At 43.6% G+C, this 24,504-nt stretch overlaps 1 protein-coding gene across 8 annotated transcripts in view; it reads right to left on the minus strand.

Moving 5' to 3' along the window:
* Nucleotides 1–24,381, minus strand: part of SPTAN1 (spectrin alpha, non-erythrocytic 1) — a 101,404-nt gene extending 77,023 nt beyond the window's left edge. For 7 of the 8 annotated variants that reach the window (XM_070955600.1, XM_070955599.1, XM_070955596.1 and 4 more), the window contains exons 1-9: nucleotides 24,280–24,381; nucleotides 20,070–20,120; nucleotides 14,543–14,782; nucleotides 14,304–14,429; nucleotides 8,610–8,750; nucleotides 7,066–7,212; nucleotides 4,171–4,304; nucleotides 2,544–2,688; nucleotides 1,228–1,382 (exon numbers count right to left, since the gene is read on the minus strand). In XM_070955600.1, coding sequence (XP_070811701.1) covers nucleotides 1,228–1,382; nucleotides 2,544–2,688; nucleotides 4,171–4,304; nucleotides 7,066–7,212; nucleotides 8,610–8,750; nucleotides 14,304–14,429; nucleotides 14,543–14,782; nucleotides 20,070–20,102 — 1,121 coding nt within the window. In that variant the 5' untranslated portion in view covers nucleotides 20,103–20,120; nucleotides 24,280–24,381. The remainder of the gene's footprint in view (nucleotides 1–1,227; nucleotides 1,383–2,543; nucleotides 2,689–4,170; nucleotides 4,305–7,065; nucleotides 7,213–8,609; nucleotides 8,751–14,303; nucleotides 14,430–14,542; nucleotides 14,783–20,069; nucleotides 20,121–24,279) is intronic. The other variant, XM_070955595.1, reaches the window with a different exon arrangement.
* Nucleotides 24,382–24,504: the final 123 nt, after the last annotated feature.

Here is a 24,504-nt window from a genome sequence, read left to right on the forward strand (position 1 = left end):
AAGGCAGAAGAAGAAAAGAAACAGCGTTGTACATGAATCCAAGCTTCTCCATCCAGGGTGGATTTGATTTAAATCAAGTCGATTTAAATCAAGATTTAAATCACTAGTGATAAAGGCTTGATTTAAATCAACTCGATTTAAATCGTAATTTTTAAACAGCAACTGTCATCTCTGTCCCGCAGCGGCTCCTCTTCTGACCCGCTGTTGACTTACTGAACAATCCCAATATTGCAGAATATACAGCCTCCTCATGCTACATAAGTAAGCTCCATTTCATGAATAAACTAAATTATGAATGTATCTTACAGTAGTGGCCAAAATTGTGGAAACCTTTTGGGAAAAGTGTATTTTCTAAAACTAACTAATAACACCACATTTTTTTTTTTTGGAGTAGTACCATCAAATTATATATCAATGGAAAGAGAATTTAATCAAGAACGTAATGCAATAACTTTTAGGAAGGATTTGCTATTAGAATAGCAGTTACATTATAAAGAAGAAAAGTGAAACACGTAGAAAAAAGGAGATATACAAAAATTATCACCATAGAAAAAACGAGATATGCAAAAATGATCAGTTAATACTTAGTTGGGTAACTTTTAGCATTAATTATGGCCTTACAATGTCTTCCCATGGAGCGAGCCAAGTCTTTTAATTCTGCAGCTGTTACACTGTGAAACCAAGATTTAATTATTGTTCTATTAACTGGGTTTTATTGCTGGGTCGCTTCTGACTAACAAGTTTCTTTAGTTGGCTCCATAGATTGTCAATTGGGTGAAGGTCTGGGCTATTCCAGCAGTGGAATAGGATTATCTTGAAATGCCAAAAAAAAAAAAAAAAAAAAAAAAAGTGGTGTTATCAGCCATCAAACCTCAAAAATAGACTTTTCCCAAAAGGTTTCCACAATTTTGGCCACTACTGTAAATAGAAAACTATCTTTAGATATCTAAATTTTTAGATAGATTTTTACTCCAAAAAGCATTACATTAAAATAAATAAATCCATTTTTTTTAATTTAAAAAAGAAATCATCCATTTTTATCCATCCTCTCTCCATCTGTCACTCTAGGTTCAAGTTTCTGCATTGCCTGCCTGCTGAACTCGGTCACAACTGAAAACTTTCTCCCTCTTTCCTGTTTTCTGCTCCATAGCAAGCGTCATTTCTTGTCATGTTTTCTTGCTTGGAGTTGGAAAAGAATCTCTCTTTATGAGCATTATAGCATCGTACCGGTAGGAGTCGTTCAGACGTGCGTGTCTCTCAGCAGCCCGGGTGCGAATCTGCTCCCAGTTTGCAATCAGTTCCTCTCGCTTCACGTGGATCTGAGAAGCGTTGAGAGGGTGGGACTCCTGTAGCCGGTCAGCCTCTGCGCACAGAGCCTTCACCTAAACACCGCAGAGAAACGTAGATTAACACCAGAGCAATAGAAGCTGGGGGGGAAAAGGAAGAATCAAATTCTTGTAACAAGAATGTTACGAACACTGTGCCAAACTCTTAAAAATGCATGTGTATTCTATACGAATATCATCATCACCTTTTAATGGCCCCATAATCCCTTGCGGGGTGGAATCTGGGCAACTGAATGGAGCTGTGGGGTTTACTGGCCGGATGCCCTTCCTGTCACCAATGCAGAGTTTTTTTCCCCAACAGATAAAATTCTCATTGTGCCCAGAGAGGAAAAATATCTGCCTCTACCTAGGGTGGAATTCACAGCCTCCTGATTGTGAGACGAGAGCTTCCACCTCCAGGCTACCGCACCACTCTATTCTTTACGAATATACTGGAAATAAATTAAGGTTACGGCTATAACTGGGCAAATATGATTACACCATGACAGGTGTTTGGAGATTTTTCTCAAAAAAAGTTTTTCTTTTGTCACTGAAAGTGGATTTTGACAACTGCAAAAACAAAAAGGGAATTAGCAAGAATTGATTTAATTGATTCAAAGAGCCTGTAAGGATCGCCTCTCCTTCCAACCTAAGAAAGTACGAAACGTAGTTGTTCAAAAGGATTCTTTTATTAAGCAGAAGTGAAAGCCATCCAGCTAAAGCACGATCTGAATACCCTTAGCCAAAGCAGTAGGATTAAAGTGGTAGAGACCCCTCCCTTTAAGTCCGAATGCAGATTTCAGCCAATACACAAGTGTGAAGATGTTTCCTTTACTAGTTTCTCTGAGAACCCGAACAAACATGCATTCCCACCATTATCCTTTAAAGTGAGACAACCCACATGGCTATCCTAAAAATCCCTGCAGGTAAAGGGGATCTCGGGGCTCTTTGGCGCCAGGATACAGGTTGCAAAATCTCTGTTGACACAGGCAATGCTAGGGAATCGAATCCAAGTCTCCCCCCTCCTCCGATTGAATGGCAGTATCACTTTTAGGGATCTGACAGAGCCCTTTGTTCAGTATGGACACAAATCCTTGCCGTTCTTCTGGGGTGATTCTTTCAGGTGATTGAAAACAAAACCAAGGCTTTAAAAAAGGATCCGCTCGGGCCAGGGGTGCCTCGTCAACCCCTCACCAACCCATTCCCAGCGGCACCCACCTTGTCTTCCAAAGCGGCCAGGTCTCTCTCCAAGCCCTCATGTTTGCGTAACAAAGCCTGCACGCTCGCAAGGTCCCTTCCGAAATCATCCGAAGCCATCAGCTGCTCTTTCTCCTTAATCCAACTTATCGTTTCGTCCACATCTCTGTAAATATAGACCGGCATCAAAGTAGGGTCTTTCCCACACCTTCTCTGGTTTTGGATGGGTGGATGGAAGGAAGGAAGGAAGGAAGGAAGGAAGGAAGGTTGCAGGCAGCAAAAGTTATAGTTCCTCCGTGGCTTTATTTATATATCCCGAGAAAGGACTTTATGAGGGAGACACAGAAGGGGATAAACTCATCTCTGGTTACCGTTACTTTTTCCAACAACTGCAGTGGTTCACTTTATGAAACATATAAAGAACGGTTACTGGAATTAGGTATGTCTAGTTTAATGAAAAGAAGGACTAGGGGAGACATGATAGCAGTGTTTCAGTATCTCAGGGGCTGCCCCAAAGAAGAGGGAGTCAAGCTATTCTCCAAAGCACCTGAGGGCAGGACAAGAAGCAACGGGTGGAAACTAATCAAGGAGAGAAGCAACCTAGAACTAAGGAGAAATTTCCTGACTGTCAAAACAATTAACCAGTGGAACAACTGGCCACCAGAAGTAGTGAATGCTCCAACACTGGAAGTTTTTAAGAAGAGATTGGATAACCATTTGTCTGAAATGCTATAGGTGTCAGGGTTTGAAGTAATACCCCCAACGAAAGAAAACTCCGAGGCTTGAGTTTCCTCAAAGTTACGTTTTATTAGAGATGTCATATTGGCACATCTGGGAAAACCTGAATCTGGAAGTTTCCAGGTTTTCCCCACCCAAAGAAAAGTTCAAGTCCCTGCCCAGCACCCACAAATCCATCACATGGTCCAATCAGACATCCTCCCAACTGGAGATGCCTCCCAGCTCCAGCCTTCCAGGTGCAAGGCCAGCTGTCCTTGACTTCTTGAGAAAGGAATGTTATTATGACTATATATCACCCGTACTCCACACAATCCCCCCTCCCAGTTTCCCACAGTTGTAAATATGGCAGGTCTGAAGGCCTAATACAAACTATGGCTTCCAGGCCCGACAGGCCAGCCCACACGCACGTCATAAAAGGAGAGGTGGTTAGTGTGCTGAATATAAGGCAGTGATGGCTAACCTTTTTGCCATCGTGTGCCAAAAATGGGAGGAGCCCCGGGGAGTGTCGTGCAAAACCGTTTTTGCCCTCCCCAGGCTCCTAGAAAGGCTCTGGAGCTTGGGGAGAGCGAAAAACGGGCCTTCTCCACTCCCACCCCCCAGGCCCTCCGGAGGCAAGAAACAGCCTGTTTCCCTACTTCTGGTGGGCCCAGAAGGCCTGAAAATCAACTGGCTGGCACACGCATGCATGCCGGAGCTGAACTCGCGTGCCCACTGATATGGCTCTGCGTACATAGGTTTGCCATCACGGATATAGGGTTTCCTGCCTAAGCAGAGGGTTGGACTAGAGACCTCCAAGCTCCCTTCCAACTCTATTATTTTATTCTATTTTATTCTATTCTAAAGTTTTTGTGTAAAAACTCAGGCAGACGGACATTTTTAATTGTGTTGACCCAACCGGTCAAGCTGATACCTGTTAAAACGCTGCACCTCAGCGGCTCCGAAGAGCTTGCCCTGCCTCTGAAGGGCCAGTCCTTTCAGCCGCTGCCAGCTTGTGTTGACTTCATCCTGCTTGGACTTAATCAGCTCCTCTTCCGGGTGCTGTTCCTAGAAAGGGGAGAACAGCAATTCTATATACGATATACAATGACAACAAAGGCTATACTAACAGAGAATCTGTCAGAGTACGAACACGCATAGACTGGAATAGGCATAGCAACAGATCAGCCAATGGGGACTGTTTGGAAACTGAAACAGAGTATTTGTTTGCATGGGGCCATGAGAGACAGTTTAGAGCCTGGCGTGGCTTAGACTTGCTGAACTGTATATAAGAGTGTCAGGTTTCGATGCTATCTCAAAATAAACGAATTTCCAAACTGCCGATCTTTAAGGAAATTTTCTCTTTATTCGAGCAGAGCAATCTGATCCTGACTCTTTCGCGGTCAGTACTGACCTTTGCCCCCCAATCCCTCCCTTTCCGATCCCCAATTCTCTGCTTCTCATTGGCTATCTTCCAAGTCACTTTCCTGATTCCTTCTTCGTCAGATCACAGGAATGTCTCCCCCCTCCCCATCTCCGAGGAGACCGAATCTTCAAAGGGATTTAGCAGGCAAAAGTTAAGGCTTCTCCCCTCTTTATTATATGTCAGTGCTGGGACGCTGACGAAGAGTTGGTTTGGCCTCTTAATGGGAGCCTCTGTACAATATATTAGCCTCTGTATCTCTCAGTAATGACTTACTTCTAGGAATATTGCGCCTGTGTTTCTGATACTGTATGCTGACTTCTGCCGTATGGTATTGTATATAAAGAAGTTTCTTATACATAATTGAATCCTGCTGAAGTTCATTTACTTGTGTGCTGGTCGGATATGCTGCAACAAAACTCTTGACAGAATCTTTGGGTGATGCTTGAATGATTTCAAAGCAACGGCTACCCTTTTGCACCCAAACTCAATCGTTCCACAAAAGGGGTATTTTTTATGGGATTATACCAGAATTTGTTGCACCTTCCATCCGTGTCCTACAAATATTTTGGACTTGGTGTCGACTGTCCAACGAGTGAACCCAAAATAAGGAAACTCTCTCGCGAGTTTTGAATTCCCAAAAATAAAACTTTACCGGATACGCCATATTGGTACTGAAGAAAACAAAAGCAGCTTTGGTTTTTCCCACGCAAAGGCTTGCCTAGTTAAACAATGGCTTCCTTCCCCACCCCTGAGTGATCACACTGTCTGATTAGGGGACGTCCATTTGTTATGGGAACAGTCCACCTTTTTCTCCAACACCCACAGTGATGATCTTTGATGGTTTCCAGGCTCTCACGATCTCCACATACATTCTCGGCATTCCATTTCCCCCTCTTCTCTTCCCTCCCGTCCAGTCCATTGGCAAGTTGAAAATCGTGCCACTTGGTCACAGAGATAGTATCAGCTTTGGAACCATTCCCTCCCCCTCAGTTTGTGTTCTCTACCTGCCTGGATTCAAACCCTTAAATCCTTAACATGCAGGAGAACAGAAGCCTAGCACCTGCCAAGCTGAGGGAGGCTGCCTTAAATCCCATTCAGAGGTCAGGAAACACCGATTTTTTTTAATTTTTATTGTGAGAAGGGCAATCCTAAAAGGACACAGAAAAATGGCCATGATCCAATGAGGTATTTCCGAAGTCTCTGGAGCAACGGCAAAAAAGAAGCTAAGAAGTTCCCTGTTCCTTAGGATTGATGGAAAGCAGAATGGATGGAAAATATTGACGCAGGGCAGGGCAAGGCATGCTTACTGGGCGAAAAACCCAGCCCTAACTGGAATAAGCACGCTCTGCATGGTTACAAGTGCGCTATAAATATTTCACATTGGGATTGGAAGTGTGAGGGGTTTCAAATTCCTAGATTGCTAACAAGAACACATTCTGAGTGGTTTATAAAAGAAGTTGAACGCCCTACCTGGAATTAAGTCATGGAAATATTATAGCTTGCATTATGCAACGTCGAGCAAATATAAAAGGAAAAATTCTATAAGAAACCATTAACCAAAGAGATGGGAAAAAAAGCTAAAACATGCAAACTGATTTCATGCAATCTTAAGCACCTAACAAAGCCAGAATATAAATAATGTGTATGTTGTTATTATTTTTAAAAAGGATATACTAGCCCATAAGGGGGAAAAAAACCTTACTAGTTCATAGTTTGATTCATTGGTATGCTCCCATAGAGAGGGGCTCCTCCGGGTGCCGTCGGACAAACAATGTCGACTGGCGGCCCCTAGGGGGAGAGCCTTCTCTGTGGGGGCGCCTACGATCTGGAACGAGCTCCCCCCCGGAGATACGGAGGATCCCGGATCTGCGCACCTTCCGTCGCGCGCTTAAGACTTTTTTATTTCATCAAGCTGGCCTGGCCTAAATCTTCTCCCCTTTTTAAATGTAAATTTTAAATTTGTTTTAAATTATGGGGTATTTTAAATTCAGCCAAGTTATTTAATTCGTTTTTAATTTATTTTAAATTTTTGTATTTATGTGTTTTATCTTGTGGCTGTTCACCGCCCTGAGTCCTTCGGGAGAAGGGCGGTATAGAAATTTAATAAAATAAAATAAATAAATAAATAAAATTGGTATGAATCAGTTTATCCACAAAGTGAAGAAAGACAATCCCCACCCAACTATTAAAAGGTTGTATCACAGGAAAGGAAAAGTTTGTGCAGCTAACACAACGTATCTCCAGCCAGAATTGTTTTTTCTTTAATTATCTTGTCAGCAAAGGCCATTTGCATTCCACATTAAAATTTCAGGGAGGTGTGGAAAGAGGAAAGCCCAACGGACACCCAGGGCCGCAGGGTCTAAGCAGCCCATCCATGCCAACGGCTCCCCTGCAATTACTTACCTGAATCAACTTGCTGGCAAACTGGTTGACTTCGTTCACCCTCTCCTCGTGGGCGGCCAAGTCCGTCTGGAACTCTTCGAACTTCTTCTGCAACACCTCCACGTGCTCGAGGTCCTGGCCCAGCTCCTCCGAGGTTACAATGGCCTCCTAGGAACGACAACAACAACGAAAGCTCGGTCAGCGTGGGACCCTAGGCCTACGGTCACAAAAAAAATAAATGGTTGAGAGCACATCACGCAGTCGATGATGCTCGAGTAAAAGTGAAGAAAAGTGTGAGTGAGGAGGATGCTAATGAAACGTCCATTTGGAAATACCTTAAAGACGAGTAACACCTTTATTGTTCTTATTTAAGTATCTGTGTGCCTCTTTTGTTTTTTGTTTTTTTGCTTTGATTTATATACCGCCCTTCTCCAGAGACTCAGGGCGGCTTACAATGCGTTAAGCAATAGCCTTCATACTTTTGTATATTTATACAAAGTCAGCTTATTGCCCCCACAAACTGGGTCCTCATTTTGCCTACCTTAGAAAGGATGGAAGGCTGAGTCAACCTTGAGCCTTGGAGAGATTCGAACCTGCACTAATTGCAGGCAGCTGCGTTAATAACAGGGTGCTTTAAACCACTGTAGTACCAAGGCTCTTTATTCTTTATTCTACTCTTTTATTCTTAAGTATTAAATGCACGAAATAATAAACTACCTTTTGGTATATCTTTTTTTTGTAGGTCATGACGGCAAAGAAGTGACGTCGACTTGGCCACGCCCACACAATCACACACACCCAGTCACATGATCGCCAAGCCACGCCCACAGAACCAGTAGTAAAAATTTTTGAATCTCAGCCCTGGTCAGCAGGCGAGGAGAGGAACGGAACCAGAATAGCTGGTCCATGAGGGCATCTAGTCCAGCCCCCTGTTCCAACAGGAGAACGTATACCATTTTAACCTTCACCATTCTGTATGGGTTTGTTGCATGGGGGTGTGGCTTATTTTGTGGGCGTGGCTTGGTGGGGGTTAATGTGCCTGGGTGGGCGTGGCCAACTTTTTTTTTTTTTTACTTTTACTTTTAAAAGCATTTTTTCTACAACCTTAAGAGGTTGCAGAAAAAAATGCTTTGAAAAGCCTCTGACGATCCCAGCTGAGCCCCACGATCATCAGAGGCTTTTTTTTTTTTTTTTTTGCTTTTAAAAGCATTTTTTGGCCGAAGAGGTTATAGAAAAAAATGCTTTTAAAAGTTAAAAAAAAAAAGAAGCCTCTGATGAGGTGGGCGGGGTAAGCGAGCGGCGACCGGGCCGGGGACCGGTTCGGGGGCGTGACCAGCCAATGTTATTACCGATTCTCTGAACTACTACAAATTTTTACTACCGATTCTTGCAAACCGGTGCAAACCGGGAGCAACCCACCATTGGGCTATTGTGGTATGGCCCCCGCAAAGAACGCCCCCCCCATCCCAATGATAATTCAATCTCAAGCTCCCACCAGGCCTTCAAGGTTAAAAACAACAACAACAACAACAACTATGTCCAGGAAGGGCTGTTGATGCCGAGACCTTGTCATTGATCCAATCCAACACATCTCCGCATTCTCGTAAGTATTGCACCAACTTCTGGGCATGGAACAGCCTGACTCCTTTCTCTCGCATCTTCTCCAGAAGCAGTTCCCACATCCGGTGAAGCTCCTGCAGTCGACTCTGGGAAAGAAGAAGAACGACAATGATTCAACGTAGACCCCCCCAAAAAATGGTGCTCATATGAACCGATTTAACATGAATATATATTTTTTTACTTCCGGCTGAGTTGTACAGATTCCCCGTAAGCAAAATAGTAGTAATGGTGGTAGCACTTAAGGCTTATATTCTGCTTCATGGTGCTTTGCCGTCTCTAAGCGGTTTACAGAGTCAGCATATTGGCCCCCAACAATCTGGGTTCCTCATTTTACCCACCTCGGAAGGATGGAAGGCTGAGTCAACCTTGAGCTGGTCAGGATCGAACTGATGGCAATGGGCAGAGTTAAGCCTGCAATACTGCATTTTAATCACTGTGCCATCACGGCTCTTAGAGATAGAGTTAGAGATAGGATAGATAGATGATAAACAGACATAAAAATAGATAGAAATAGCACTTAGACACATATATCGCTTCATAATGCTTCACAGCTCTCTCTAAGCGGTTTACAGAGTCAGCAAATTGCCCCCAACAATCTGGGTCCTCATTTTACCGACCTCAGAAGGATGGAAGGCTGAGTCAACCTTGAGCTGGTCAGGATCAAACTGCTGGCAGTGGGCACTGTTAGCCTGCAATACAGCATTTTAATCACTGTGCCACCATGATAGATAGATAGATAGATAGATAGATAGATAGATAGATAGATAGATAGATATTATTTATTTATTTTATTTTATTTATATACCGCCCTTCTCCCGAGGGACTCAGGGCGGTGAACAGCCATAATAAAAACAATGTACAAAAATAGAATTTAAAAGCAGATTAAAATAATTAAATCATAGGCCAAATTTAAAACTCTCATTTTAAAACCAATTTTAAAACCCCATTAAAACCAAATTAAAATCATTTATCCCATCAGATATCTATCTCAGATAGATAGATAGATATCTTAGATAGACAGATAGACAGATAGATAGATATAGATACCGTGTTTCCCCAAAAATAAGACCCTGTCTTATATTTTTCTTAACCCTGAAATAAGCGCTTAGCCTTATTGTCATGCACTCAAAGCCTGATTGGGCTTTTTATCAGGGGATGTCTTATTTTGGGGGAAACAGGGTAGATAGATGGATGGATGGGTGGATGGGTGGCTGGATAGATGGATAGACGGATGGATAGACGGATAGAAGACAGACAGACATAGCAATAGCACTTTACAGATTCAGCCTATTGCCCCTAACAATCTGGCTCCTCATTTTATCGACTGCAGACGGATGGAAGGCTGAGTCAACCTTGAGCCGATCAGGATCGAACCGCTGGCAGCCAGCAGTCAGCAGAATTAACCTGCAGTACTGCATTCTAACCACTGCGCCACCACAGACAGCTCAGTGCTCACCAAATGCCGCGAGGCAGCTCTACGGCCTGAATTCAGAATTTTACGAAGGGAACCAAAATATTGGCCAAGTCAACTAGGCTCTAATGGAAGGTGAAGAGAGAGGGGTGGGGGGTGGGGGACAGGGAAAAAACATACCGTCCATCAAGCAAATACTTGCAAAAACAAGGCAAACACCCCCCCCCCCTTCTACTTGGCAACAGTCCTTCTGTTCTGGAAACATCAGTTAAAGCCAGATTAGAGAGGCCTCTCTCAAACACAGGCAGGCCTGTTGAAAATTACAGTTACATACTTTTGTACGTCGTGACAGTAAATTGCTCAAAGGGGAAACCAACAGAGTCGGAAGGGACCTCGGTGGTCTCCTAATCCAGCCCCTTTGCTCGGCCAGGAGGCCTTATACTGCTCCAGACAAAATGATTGTCCAATCTCTTCTTGAAAACCTTCCAAGCGAGCTGTTTTTCTTGAGCTTGAGGGTCTAAATTTCTTTTCGGGTAAAATCCACACAGTGCAAGAAGAAAGGTTTCTTGCGGGAAACAAATCAGCCAGCAAGAACATGTTTGGGGAAAGTTCCCCGCATTCTGACATCGTATTTCGGGGGGGGGGGGGAAGGGGGGGATTGCACAAAGCAAATAGCTCACAATTGGGTCTGACAAATGATGAGGAACTTCTGAGTTACTTGATCATCGTGGGAGAAGGGGGCTCCCTCCTACTCTGGGTAATAATACTCAGGCAAGTGTTAAAAGGGCACCCCAGAGCTTTGTGACCAGCAATTACCGTATTTTTTGGAGTATAAGATGCACCTTTTTCCCCACTAAAAAGGGGGGGGGAATTTACATGGTCTTATACACCAAATGTAGCCCCACCCACCCACTGGCCCCCACCTTTTGGCCTCTGCCTCCCAGCAGTTACCTCCTTGCAAGCAAACACAAGAAGAAACAGCTCCTTTCAGCTTCAGCACACCCTAATTAGCACAAGTTGATTAGATCGGCCTCCTGACTCTCTGCTGTTTTGCTCTCAGCTGTTTTGCGCAGGGCTCTCCTGCAAGGAGGTAAATTGCTGGGAGCAGATTTTTTTTTTCTTGTGATAATCAAGCTATGCTGAAAACGAAAATGAAAGTAAAGCAGGCTGTTTGCTGTAATGAGGCAAAATTACTCAGAGGCAGAGGGAGATTTCTTTTTCTTCTTTTCCTCACCAAAAAAGATAGGTGTGTCTCATACTCCAGTGAGTCTTATACTCTGAAAAATACGGTATTTCTAAGCCACTTTGGACCCTTAGCATGGCCAGAGGGACGTGGTGGCTCAGTGCCTAAGACCCTGAGCTTGTCGATCGAAAGGTTGGCAGTTCAGGGGTTCGAATCCCTAGTGCCATGTAAACAGGGTGAGCTCCCGTGACTTGTCCTAGCTTCTGCCAACCTAGCAGTTCAGAAGCACTTAAAAAAAAAAGGCAAGTAGAAAAATAGGGACCACCTTTGGTGGGAAGGGAACAGCGTTCCGTGCACCTTTGGCATTGAGTCATGCCGGCCACATGACCACGGAGACGTCTTTGGACAGCACTGGCTCTTCAGCTTTGAAATGGAGATGAGCACTGCCCCCTAGAGTCGAGAATGCCTAGTACATATGTGCAAGGGGAACCTTTACCTTTACCTTATATTTCCATATTTTCAACTTCAGTTGAATGGCCAGGAAAATCAGGATAGGCAAGGATGCCTTTTATGATTTGAGATTCAGGTGAAGCCTCATTTTAATACACAAAACTGGGTGGAAGAATTTGCTTTCTGAACAAGAGAGTCCATCCTAGTGCTGATTTGCATAATGAAGCCCTTATGACAATTCTTGGCACTGATTTACATCAATTGCTTAAGTATGTCAAGTGCAAATGGGACGTGACCGAAAAGATATTGCTTGCCTAATGACATCAGTAGGCAAACAACAGGAATCAAAGGGAAGTTTGCTTCATGAGATTTCGCTGCACCTAAAATTGACATTTTGCCCCTTCTCGTCTCTGGGTTTCTAAAGATCAGGGGGTCTCTTTTGAGGGGAGAGGGGACTCAAGGGAGGGTAGACATGATATTGTTAAGAAATAAGTGTCAGGATGCAGTCCGGGGTATCATTCGTATGAAAAGTGATATTTTTTTTCTGCCATGCAGACAGGGTGGATTTGATTTAAACCAAGTTGATTTAAATCACGTCGATTTAAATCATAATTAGTAGGCTTGATTTAAATCAAGTCGATTTAAATCATAATTTTTAAAGAGCAGCTGTCATCTCTGTCCCGCAGCGGCTCCTTCTCTGACCCGCTGTTGACTCACTGACAGTCCCAATATTGCAGAATATACAGCCTCCTCATGCCACATAACTAAGCTCCATTTCATGCTGAATAAACTCAATTATGAATGGATCTTAAATAGAAAACTATCTTTAGATAGATTTTTTTTATTCCAAAAGCATTTTATTAAAATAAATTAGATAAAAATTGAAAAAAAATCTGATTTAAATAAAAAAAAAATCATTTTTTAATTTTTTTAAAAAAAAAACATTGATTTTTTTCCACTCTGCAGCAAACGACTTTTATGTAGGCTTTCTCCTCCAGGACTCAAAACCGGCTACCACGCGTGCAGTGGCAAAATTCTGTGTCGCTGCAATGTCCACAAGAAAAAAATTGGTTACAGAGTTATAGCTGTCAACTTGTGCCAATTTTTGGAGGTATCTATAACAATTTTTGGAAAAATATATTTATTCACATACGTATCGGCTCTCGGGAGTGACCCTAACGGTTTGAGATCGTGTATTTTCTTAATGGGGATATTATTATCCACTATTAATGTCAGTATTATTTTTAATGCATTGTTATGTCTATTGCTGGTCGATGACCGTAATAAAGTTATATTCTATTCTATCCACCCTGCATGCAGAGCAATTCTCCAACTGAAGGGAAACGAGAGAGGCACAGCCGAATTCAGAGGGAAAAAAACACAGAGGCATCCAAAGAACAAGGATTCAAAAAAAAAAGGAAAAAAAAGAAACCACAACACACCACCCACATAGCTACCTACTCGTATGTGGGCCCCAACCTGGGTGGTGGTGACTATTGGGCGCTGGGCAGTCCTGTAAGGGGTGAAAGACTGAACAGACAGATTACCATGGCAGACAGAACGAAAAATATCCCCAGAGCCACACATGCCCTTGTTCATAATTTGGAGAAAAGTGGGCTTTGCTGGCAACGTAACTTGTGAATGACACCTGAGGATGGCTCTTCCGAAGGCAGGCTTCCACCAAGGACAGCCCGTGGACTTCTCCCTAAGCAAAGTTAGAAAGGAGAGAGCCTTGCTTGGCATTGTAAGTGTTTTTTTTTTTCCGGTGGGACCGGTCTACCCAGATAACCTGGTCTACCCAAAAATGGGATGGAGCATACTTGCTTCTGTTTGATAGACTGGTCCCACCGGAAGAAACACTTACTGTATTTTTCAGAGTATAAGACGCACTTCCCCACCAAAAAAAGTCGGTGGAAATGTCTGTGCGTCTTAAACTCAGAATATTACGGTGGGGAGGAGGGGGGTTGGTGCGGCGCCGATCAGCTGTCCTACAACAGGCGGCAGCGGCAAACGGGTGGCAGCAAACAGGCTGCGCCGAATGGGCAGTGGCGAACGGGCAGCGGCAAATGGGTGCCTGTGCCGGCAGCGAATGGGCCACTCCGAACGAGAGGCGGCAAACAGGCCACATGAATACCGGATGGATGCTGGGAGGCAGAGGCAGATTTTCTCTCACCCTTGTTTTCCTCCCCAAAAGCTAAGTGAGTCTTGTAATCCGGAGTACTTTATAGTCTGAAAAATACAGTAATCTCTCCCCTGATATAGCCGACAAAGCGAGGGGAACCCGTGGTTTAGAGGTTAATACACCTACCTAATATGCAAGTAGCCCGGGTTCAAATCCGAGTAAGGGTATGGCAAGCTGAGGAGAGCTAAATAGCTTGAAATAGATCTATACTAATCTCCCTTTATTTCTTTTGTCGGTAAATATAAATTCAACACTCGGCATTAAAATGTCTTCAGTAAAGGCAACAAGGACAGGGTGATTTTACTGCTGCGTTTTTGATTTTTCATCGGCTGCTTCAGCCTGGCTCGGCCAGGCAGATCCACCCTCCGCGATTCATCCCCAAAAGGAGATTGCTGGAGGCCATCAACACTCACCCTGATGACTTCCACGGCAAAATGCCCCTCGTTGATCATCAGGTTCCCTGTCTCGTCCAGCTTAACGATGGCTCCGGAATTGGCCTGTACTTCAGCTTCAAAAGCTTGGTGCTTTTGCAGCTTCCCCTGGGGAAAATATATATATATATATATAACGTAAGCATCATCGGTTCTATGCAGCGTCTTCCTGCAGCCACCCGAATCTCAGCTGCTCCATCCACACCTGAGGAGGTCCTTACCTGCAGGTTCGAAGGGTCTTTATAGTTTTCATCGGAGGCGATCTGCAGCTTCTCCTGGATCCATTTCTCCAGCTCATCTGCATCCCGCTGAAAGAACTGGAATCTGTAGGAATCTTCAAGCTTCTGGCGCCTCAACGTGGAGAGCTCCTTAAACCGGTGATACCGATCCAAAACCTGTTGACGTCTCTCTTGGATGTCCTCGGCTGTTTCCAGCACTTTTACGCCGGTGGGATCCATTCTCTGAAAGGCAAAAGGCATCCGTGAACACCAGGACATACTACAGGGAGTCCTCGACTTACGACTGCCGTGGAGCAGCCTTAAAGTGGATCTGGTTTCCCCCGTTGACTTTGCCTGTCAAGAAGGCCGCCAACGGGGATCGCGTGACCTCGGGACACGGCCACCGTCATAAAGACGAGTCGGTGGCCAAGCGTCTGAATTTGGATCACGTGACTGCGGAGGGGGGGGCCTGCTAATAAGTGTGAAAAACGACCGTAAGTCACTTTGTTCTGTGCCGTTGTAACTTCGAATGGCCACTAAGTGAACTGTTGTAAGTTGAGGACTGCCTGTGCGTTCGGCTGCAGTGGTTAACCGCAGTAGTTGCCTTTCCCTATGAACAACTGAAGGCCCCCAGCTGCATTGCAGTCTTTTAAAAACATGCCTGGGAAGAGAGAGAAAAGGGAGCAGCTGAATTCCGCTTTTTTACAATGTTAATTTAAACCACAAGTCAAGTTTTTCAAATCTTGCCTGCCTGGTCAAGCCATAACCTGAAAAACCCCACTTTGGTGTACCTGTTGTTGTATGTTATATGTATATGTTATATGTATGTTGCTGTTACGTGGCAATCCTTAAAAAGGTCAAGGTTCCCCTCGCACATATGTGCTGGTCGTTCCTGACTCTAGGGGGCAGTGCTCATCTCCGTTTCAAAGCCGAACAGCCAGTGCTGTCCGAAGACATCTCCGTGGTCACGTGGCCGGCATGACTCAACGCCAAAGGCCCACGGAACGCTGTTCCCTTCCCACCTAAGGTGGTCCCTATTTTTCTACTTGCATTTTTTACGTGCTTTCGAACTGCTAGGTTGGCAGAAGCTGGGACAAGGAACGGGAGCTCACTCCGTTATGCTTTACTAGGGATTCAAACCGCCGAACTGCCAACCTTTCAATCAACAAGCTCAGAGTCTTAGCCACTGAGCCACCGCGTCCCTCAACCCTTAAACCGGATCAAATTTGAAGCAGGCAATCCGGCCCTAATTCCAGTTTTAGCATCCATGTTTATTCGTCAGGACAACCTGCTTGGTTGCAGTTTGTCTCCTACAAAAGACACAATCGGGTGCTTGAAAGTATATGACCGATGGCTGTACAGGTAGTCTCGACTTACGACGGTTCGCTTAGTGACCATACAAAGTTACAACGGCGCCGGAAAAAAGGGACTTGAGACTTAAGTTATCAACTTGCAGCGAGACTCACTTAACAACCGAGGCAAGAAAGGTGGTAAAAAATGGGGGCAAGACTTGCTTAACAGAACAACAGAAAATTTGGGCTCAATTGTGGTCGTAAGCCGAGGACTGCCTGTAAAATGGATTGCTGAAGGGATTGCTATCATGCTACATGCAGCCTTTTCAAAATTGCGCAAGCTTGGATGTGGCGTTTCAAGCAACACCCATTTCTGCTTGCATCTCTTTCCGGGGGCCTTTAATTCCATAGCTACAGGTAGCCCTCAACTTACGACCACAATTGAGCCCAACACTTCTGTCGCTAAGCGAGATGGTTGTTAAGCAAGTTTGGCCCCATTTTACGACCTTTCTGGCCCCAGCTGTTAAGCGAATCACCGCAGTTGTTAAGTTAGTAACATGGTTATTGGGTGAATCTGGCTTCTCCCTTGACTTGGGGGGTGGGTCGCAAGAGGGGAATCATGCGACGCCAAGACACTTGCAACCGTCATAAATACAAACTAGTTGCCAAGCGTCTGGATTTTGATCTCCTGACCTCAGAGAGGCTGCAATGGTTGTGTGAAAAAAAGCCAGAAGTCCCTTTTTTCAGTGCCGTTGTCACTTTGGTCACTAAAAGAAACTGTTGTAAGGTGAGGACTCAACTTAGCGTTGCCTAGATTGCTCTCATCCCCTGCCCATGCGTCTGTGCTTTTAGCTTTATAGCGGGAGCGGTAAAACTCAACAACATGCCTCTTTGCTATTCGTGTCACACAATTTTCCTTGCCCTTCAACTGCGATCTCTGTCTGCAGGGAGAAAAAAGGCTCCCTTTGTAAGGCGAGAAAGAAAACGAAGTCAATTGGAAGTGAAGTCCTTTAGTGTGGGAATAATGCGCTGTTCTTTTCCACTGGGAACAAAACAAATAAAAAAAAAAAAAACCACCCTCAGCACACAACTCGCTGACATCAGCAGGGTCTCTGGTCCTGCCGAGGGTGGAGAATCTCACGCGCAGCAGCCAGCCAGCTGTCCACCTCCGCCGCGGCGGTGCTGCAGAGCGATGCAGCCTTCATTTCGCATTGGCCTTTGCGGCCGCCGGAGCGAGCTACTTATCGGGTAGCTGGAAAGCATCCATCTTTTGTCCTCTACCCCACCCCAAAATGGAGACTGTTTTTTTTTTTTTTTCACACTTCTCTGGGCGTTGATAGGGAAGAGCAGACTTTGCTCTCCAACCCACACACCCACACACACACAGGCCATCATCACATTCCACACATTTTCTCTTGCGCAGGACACAAACCGGCTCCGCCCGACACAACTGCCTTCTGCCGATAATGTCAGAGACGGACAGAAACGGCCAAGCTGGAGAGAGGGAAGCTGGATTCAAAGGCTTATTTCGGTCTAACACAACCTCTCTGGATCTGAAACCCACTAAACGTGCAGGACGTCCGATTCTCACACACACACACCGGGCCGGCAGGGTAATCCCCGTGCTGGCAGTGGCTAATGGGAGTTGGAGCCCTGCACACTGGTAGGTTAGGAAAGGCTGGAGAAGGCCAGGAAAAAGAGCTTTTACCGCTTTGAGATTTTAAGAGAGAAGCAAATCTGTCCAGTTTTTTTCCTTTTAAAGAGGCTTTTTGCTTTTTGGAAGGAGGGAAAAAAAATTTTGTTCGCTCCCTGGAGGCTTCGCCTAAACAACAATGGGGCAGACCTGAGGCTGATGGGCATCACAAAAAAAATATGGGTTTTCTGCCTCTGTTTCTCTGAACATCCCCTTCAAAGCAATTAAAACACAGAGAATGCCGGGCATCTGGTAGAGAGAATGCTGAACAAGGAGTATTTTTAGCTTCTGCAATGCAACAGCGATAATGCTAGCAACTGCCATTCACAAAGGAAAAGCTGTCGCGCCTGGGAGGGGGGATTAAAGGGGTTTTATAACCCTGCTTAGGCCACAGGCCAAGCTATGGCATTTTTCCTAAACCAAAATCCTGTATATTCTACGGCCCAGGGGAAACCTTAAAGCCACATAGGAAGAGCTTATAGCATGAATTATATCTTGGGCCAGCCTCCTGTTTTTAACCGCGCCAGGTGAAGTGACTGGCCTTGTTCTACCTGTCCAGAGGTAGCTAATGCTTTTTTTTAAGCTCTATGTTTGAGAAAGAGAGGAAGAATATTTCATTTTAGCGTCTGTGTATCTACCATGTCTCTACCATGATGTCCCCCTACATCATGTTTTTTCCCAACATGAAATTTTCCCAACTGTGTATGTTTCTTCCTTGATTTTGTATGTGTGTATGTGTGCTTCTATCTTTTTAACATCCTGGAAGATATTTAAGCGTACCCTAAATCTATGCAGCGTTGCTTAGCCTCAAGGATTTACACAAACATTTTTAACGGGTTTTTATTTTTCAGCCGTTTTCCTAATGATTCCCCTAATCTGAAATTATTCACATTTCTTTTTGGCTGCCACTGTAGGAAGCTTTTCTCGGTGAAACAGCCGCCTCCTTCACCTGTCGCATCCAGCTCAAAGCCCAGCAAGGTGCAAACACTTAAATCAAGGAGGCACAGAAACAACTTTGCTGCAGCTCATGCATAGATGCATTATGGCACACACGGGCGTAAACACTGGTTGCGCCTTCAATAAAGGTGAAATATTTATTGCCAGGTACCAGAAGCAAATTCCTTCCAATATCGGCAGGGCTCCATTTTAAACCTATCTCGCCTCAGGGACCCCTGGAAGGCCTCTTGTCCAGCCTGAGGATAAACACTTAAAATGCCTTTTTAACTACTTTCTCATCCATACAATCGGAACTGACATGACAGCAGGCGTCCCTCTGCAAGAGTGTGTGCATTCCTCATTATTTCAGGAAAGCTGAAAGGACAAATGTAAAATTGGTCCTTGGGATTCAGCTGCATTAAAAAAAATGAGCTGTCGGTATCAAAGTCCGTCTCTGTGAGCGGATGAGCAATTCTCTATTGCAGGTGTGATGTGGCAGACCAGAAATTTGAACAGCGTATAATAAATTGCTGCCCCAACCAGCCGACAGCCTCTTCACTGTTGTTCCTATCCTCCTTGAAAGAGATCAATCAGGTGAGTATGAATCTTCATTTTAATATCCTGCCATCTCAGCAGGGAAGAAGGGCCAACCTTGGTAACATGCAGCAAAACACCGGGAAATGATAAATCCACAAATACCTGCGATTTCATCGTCTAAAACGTGACTTTTTAACAGTAGGCACTTTACAGAGAAGTGAAAATGATATTCCAAAATCCATCGTAATGCCAGGGAGGAAGTGTGTTATTCCTTTTTATGCACAAGAATCATTAAGTGTTTACCTGGAGATACCGAGAGCTAAAAAGCTTGAAATAGATCTATACTAGTCTCCCTTTATTTCTTTATCAGCAAAATATATTTGGTACTAGAATGATTAAATACGCTGTTCTTTTCCAGCAATTATTTTAAGGTTAATGACCTTCAGTTAATGCCTTCGATTTTCAAAGGCTTTCAAATCAAAATAAAAGTAGAATTTGATCTTACCTCTCTCTCAACTCTTGAAATTATTTCTGGTTTGAGTTGAAAGAATAAAGAACATTAGGATTTATCTATAAAATGATTAACTGGCAACTTTGGGTACATTTTTTAAAAAAATACGTCCCACCTCTAAATTAGTCATAGTCATGCAGAGGTTATAGCAAAGACTGCATTCTGTGCTTCACGCCAGGAAGAATCAGTGATCTTACACGGCATGGATAAAATTACATGCTAAACATGCAGAATCTGGAATTCATAGAATTTGCAGCTCATTTGCTCCAAATGCATAAATATAATTTCCATGGCTTTATTTGTTTGCATCGATGGCCACCCCCGTAATACTGTGCATCTTTCTACATAACCATTTATATATTGTAAAATGTTAATTAAAAATCCAGAACAATTGTTTCAAAAAAAAAAAAAACCAAAAGCGTATTAAAGCATTCTGATTCCACTCCATGCACCAAAGACAGAATAAAACTGAGCATTTAAAATGCTCTTTGTCATGAGGGCGGAAAGGCCAGGAACATCAAACAAGAAAATGTGTGGTCCCGCATGCATATTTCAAAATACCTGGGCTCTGACTTTGCGAAAGGACGACAACATGATGAAGCAGCTCAGAGTCTAAAAGGGAGGAGGTATACCAAGATAATTTTTTTTTTACTAATTCTACGCCAAATCTGTAACAGAACTGCTATATTATTTTGTCACAATACCAGCCATTTTCAAACATTAATTGCATGAAAATTAACTCATCCTACATGCTAACTAACTCCTTTAACTGGTTAAAATTAACAGTAATTTAAAAAAAGTAAAATAAAACTACTTCTTACTACGTACTTTTATTAGATCAATGTTCTTCTATTATTGCTGTCAATTCATTTGTGGTTTCTTAACAATGTGACAGAACTTTATTCCCCAACACAACTAAGTGCAAAATAAATCCAAGTTTAATTTCAATATAGACAATTTAAAAAATCTTAAAATAATTTTACAAAGTCACTGATTTCTTAATTTGGATTTATCACTTTGAGCTTTTTAATCCCTAAATAAATGTTTCCTAGAATCTTCCAGTAGCATCCTTTAAGTTCTTGTGCTAGAAGAAGATTCTAGACTACAGTTTGAATCACTACCTACATTGAACCTTACCTAACTGGATTTGCTTGAAATTAACTCTCACTGTCTATTCCTAAATAGACAGTTTAGGCACTCCCTAAAGTCTAAATAAAATAAAGTTAACTAGCTAAATTGGAACTCATGTTTCAAAGCAAAAAAAATTAAAGAATGCAAGGTTTACAATAATCCTACAGGTTAACATAACAGAAATTTCACGGAATAAGGAAATTGTGCATTTAACAAGCTATATTATATTAACATTAATACAAACACACCTCACTTCAAATCTTGATGGTTTATTCTGTGCATAATAAACAGGCAATTAAGAGAATTGGACTGAATAATTATTTTAAATGTACAGGGATTATATACTCTGATAAAACACAAAGGACAAAGGATTTATGCTAGTCCCAAATCCTTTCTTTCTGTATGTAAGAAATCTTGAAATATAACAGACTGTACAATCCTTTTAAAAATTGTGGTATTTTAAGCATTATTAGTGCTCACTTAAGAAGAAAAAAAATCAGCTCATTTTCCAGGGTGCCCAATTTCCTGGAAATCCTGCTTTTGGGGGAAACTCTTTTGCTGAGAACTGCCCCCCCCCACCCGCCTTGCCTGCAAAACCCCTCCTTCCCTCTGCTATTCCATTCCGCTCAACCTAGCTAGCACAAAGCTGAGAGGATGTTTAACGCAAACAGCGGGACGCCATTGCTGCAAACCGAGGTTAGAGGAGTGTTCTCTTATATATATATATATATATATTTTAAAAAAATCAAATGGATGGATGGATGGCAAGTTTAGCCTCGTTCAAGTCTGGATGAGGATCCTGCTTTTCTTGGGGGGAGAAAAGGCAAAAGGGCTGCGTGTTTAATTTGCAAGCCATAATTGAATCTGAATGAAATTCCTGCTGTTGCACAGGGCGGATCCTGCATCTCCCCCACTACACACACACACACACACCCAAGAGGTAGGTTGTGCATATCCTTTCCAAGGGCGGAAGGAACAACCGGTCCACCAAGGCCAAGAAAACAATGCGGCACCTACCACACCCAGCTCTCTTTCCATCCTTATCCCTTTTTTTAAAGCAAACCCAAATGCAATTTCAGGTTTTGAGCACAATTTGGCTGGGCTGAAAATATTTTTTCTTAAAGTGGCGAGCTAAGGTGACAGTACAACACCTAAGGTCTGCAAGCACCTGTGATGCTGTTAGAGTACTGTACTAATGAATTATGGACAGAATGATCTCTTACAAAAGACCAGGGACTGAATGTCATAACTCAGGTGAATTTAGAATAACTGTATCATCTAGTGTTTAAAATATGTTACGTTACTTTTCCAAATTCAAACAACAAGGGTTTACTTTTTGATAGAAATACACACACACACACACACACACATATATATATATATACACATACAAAGGTGCTTTCCCCCCCCCCCAAAAAGAGAACTGGATTTCCTTGGGGTTCCCCCCACCCCTTTGAACATGTTTCGCTTCTCATCCAACAAACATTTCTTCAGTTCTTGGATGAGAAGCAAAATCTTTTCAAAGGAAAAGAAAAAAAAACCCAAAGTCTAATTGGTTTTTTTTTTGGGGGGGGGGAAGCTTTGTACCTTTGGCACAAACATGGATGACTCTCCAGAGATATTTACACATGTATATATGCTCCCTGATCTATAATGCCTCTGGAGGGCTTACAAAAATGTAAATTACGAATTTATTTTATACACGCCAATAGGCTGGAAAAGGCTGACAGAGGAGAGGCAGATGGTTAGCAGGAAGTGCAAAGATTAAGTTTGATGTGTACATGACTGATAAGGGAATGAAGGGTTAAGCAATCGGAGGAGTGTTCCAGTAGGGTTGGGGAAAATATTTCAAGTTCCTTAGCATTTTCTAGCTAGCCAAAATGCCTTGGAGTCACTGCATCTAATTCATCTGAAGATTCCCCATCTGTAGCAGATTTAATTTTAATATGCTGGGGGGTCCGCTGGATGGAATCAAATTGGGGATTTTATTTGTGGCTTTAACTGTTTCCCTTTGCAAATAATTCTGTAGTGTTTATGTCTTTAAGCAGTCTATGACTAGGTGGCTCAGTGGCTAAGACGCTGAGCTTGTCGATCAGAAAGGCCGGCAGTTCGGCGGTTCGAATCCCTAGTACAGGTCTCCTGCGTGAGCAGGGGGTTGGACTAGATGACCTCCAACTCTGTTACTGTTACTGTAAGGAGATGACAATGATCTGAGAAACAACCACTACAACAAAACCCTACAACTGATGGAAATAGCAATATATTGGAAAAAAAGAAAGATGGATACAAGGAAACAACCAGACCTCCAGTTCGGCCTGCTTTGTCAATTTCCTCTCAGGAATTGTTAAATGAAAATAAAAAATATTTGAATAGTTACAGTTTCTCTTTGCTCCTTCTTTCTATGATTTTTTTTTTTAATGGGACGATCGTTTCCACCACACATTTGGAAGATTTCTCTCAACAATCGTTCGATATTACAAACTTATTAACTTATTATGCTGAACTATATGCCAAGATCAGGAATCCGGTGCCCCTCCTACTTCTTCAGTCTTGCTTGCCCAGAAAATTTTACTCCCAGGGCTGAGGTATGTACTCATCATTCCAACCACCCTGCAACCCGATCGCCACAAATTCAAATCACGCCTTGCTCCAAAGCCAACATTCTTAGGATGCAGCAGCTACACAACCCTCTCCAAGAACACGAACGGAAAGGAAGGAGCTCCCCCCTTCTCAATGCATTCAAAGCCGCTCATTGAAAGCATATTGGCTTAAAAATAAATTCACTAAATAATGCTTATTCCTTTGCAAAATCCATTAGCCTAGGTTTACAGGAAGGGGAGGGGTGCTTGACCGTAACATAATCTTTTAAATTTGGATTTAACTGTGGAAATCAACCCTGCACATTCGTACGGAATTAAAATTGGAGGAATAAAAATTGTAAAACAACTATTTCAATACCGGGCATGGTAGGTTTTGAGTCAATGGGCCATGGCTAACGTAAACCTGGCTGGGTGTGCAACAAATAATTGTTAATTATCGGTCTTAATACAGGGGTGTTTTTAATTGTGGGCCAAATTAATTTAATTGGATTTTAATACTGTTTTTAAATTTTGTATTTCTTCTGTTTTATCTTGTTGGCTGTTCACCGCCCCGAGTCCTTCGGGAGAAGGGCGGTATATAAACAATAAATAAATAAATAAATAAACATGTAAACCTACCCACCCCACCCCAGGTAAGAAATCATGGGAACGGAGTCCTTAATATGCAAGATGTGGTTTCCCCCCCCCCCCCCCGCTATCATTTCTGAATGCAAAAGGCTGGATGAAATGGATGAAATTCCAGCCTTTGGATTACTCCAAGATTCCAAAGCCCATCATCCCCCGCCGAGGTAAAGCTGGCCTGGGGCCGCTGGAGAGGAGCCAGGCTGCAATGCAACCTTAAAGATGCTTTGAACACCTAAAGCACCTTACCTGTCCAGCCGCGCAGGCGCAGAAGGAGCGCTGCTACGCCAGGGCGCCTACAGAGGGCGCTCTAAGGCCTCGCCCATCTTTTCGCCCCGCGCTCGGCCCCCCACACGGGCTCCCCCCCCACTTTACACGGCCGCCTTTCCACGTCCTCCCGCTTCCCTCCTCATCCTCACCGGGTCGGTTCGAAGGGCTCTCTCTCTCTCTTTCTCTCCCCCCACACTCCGCCTGGCTTCTCCTCAGTCCACCACGCGAGGCTCCGCCCCTCCTCACAACCCCCTCAGACACCGACTGCGCTCCGGCGGCGCCGGCGCTCCTATTTATAAGATGGCCCGCGGTGACGTCATCGCCGCAGAGCCGTCCGCAGAAGCCGAAGCGCGCCGGGGGGGGGCGGAGCTTGA

Source organism: Pituophis catenifer, unplaced genomic scaffold (genome assembly GCF_029215685.1).
Source record: "Pituophis catenifer annectens isolate HBS135680 unplaced genomic scaffold, rPitCat1.0.hap2 SCAF_17, whole genome shotgun sequence".
Taxonomy (NCBI): domain Eukaryota; kingdom Metazoa; phylum Chordata; class Lepidosauria; order Squamata; family Colubridae; genus Pituophis; species Pituophis catenifer.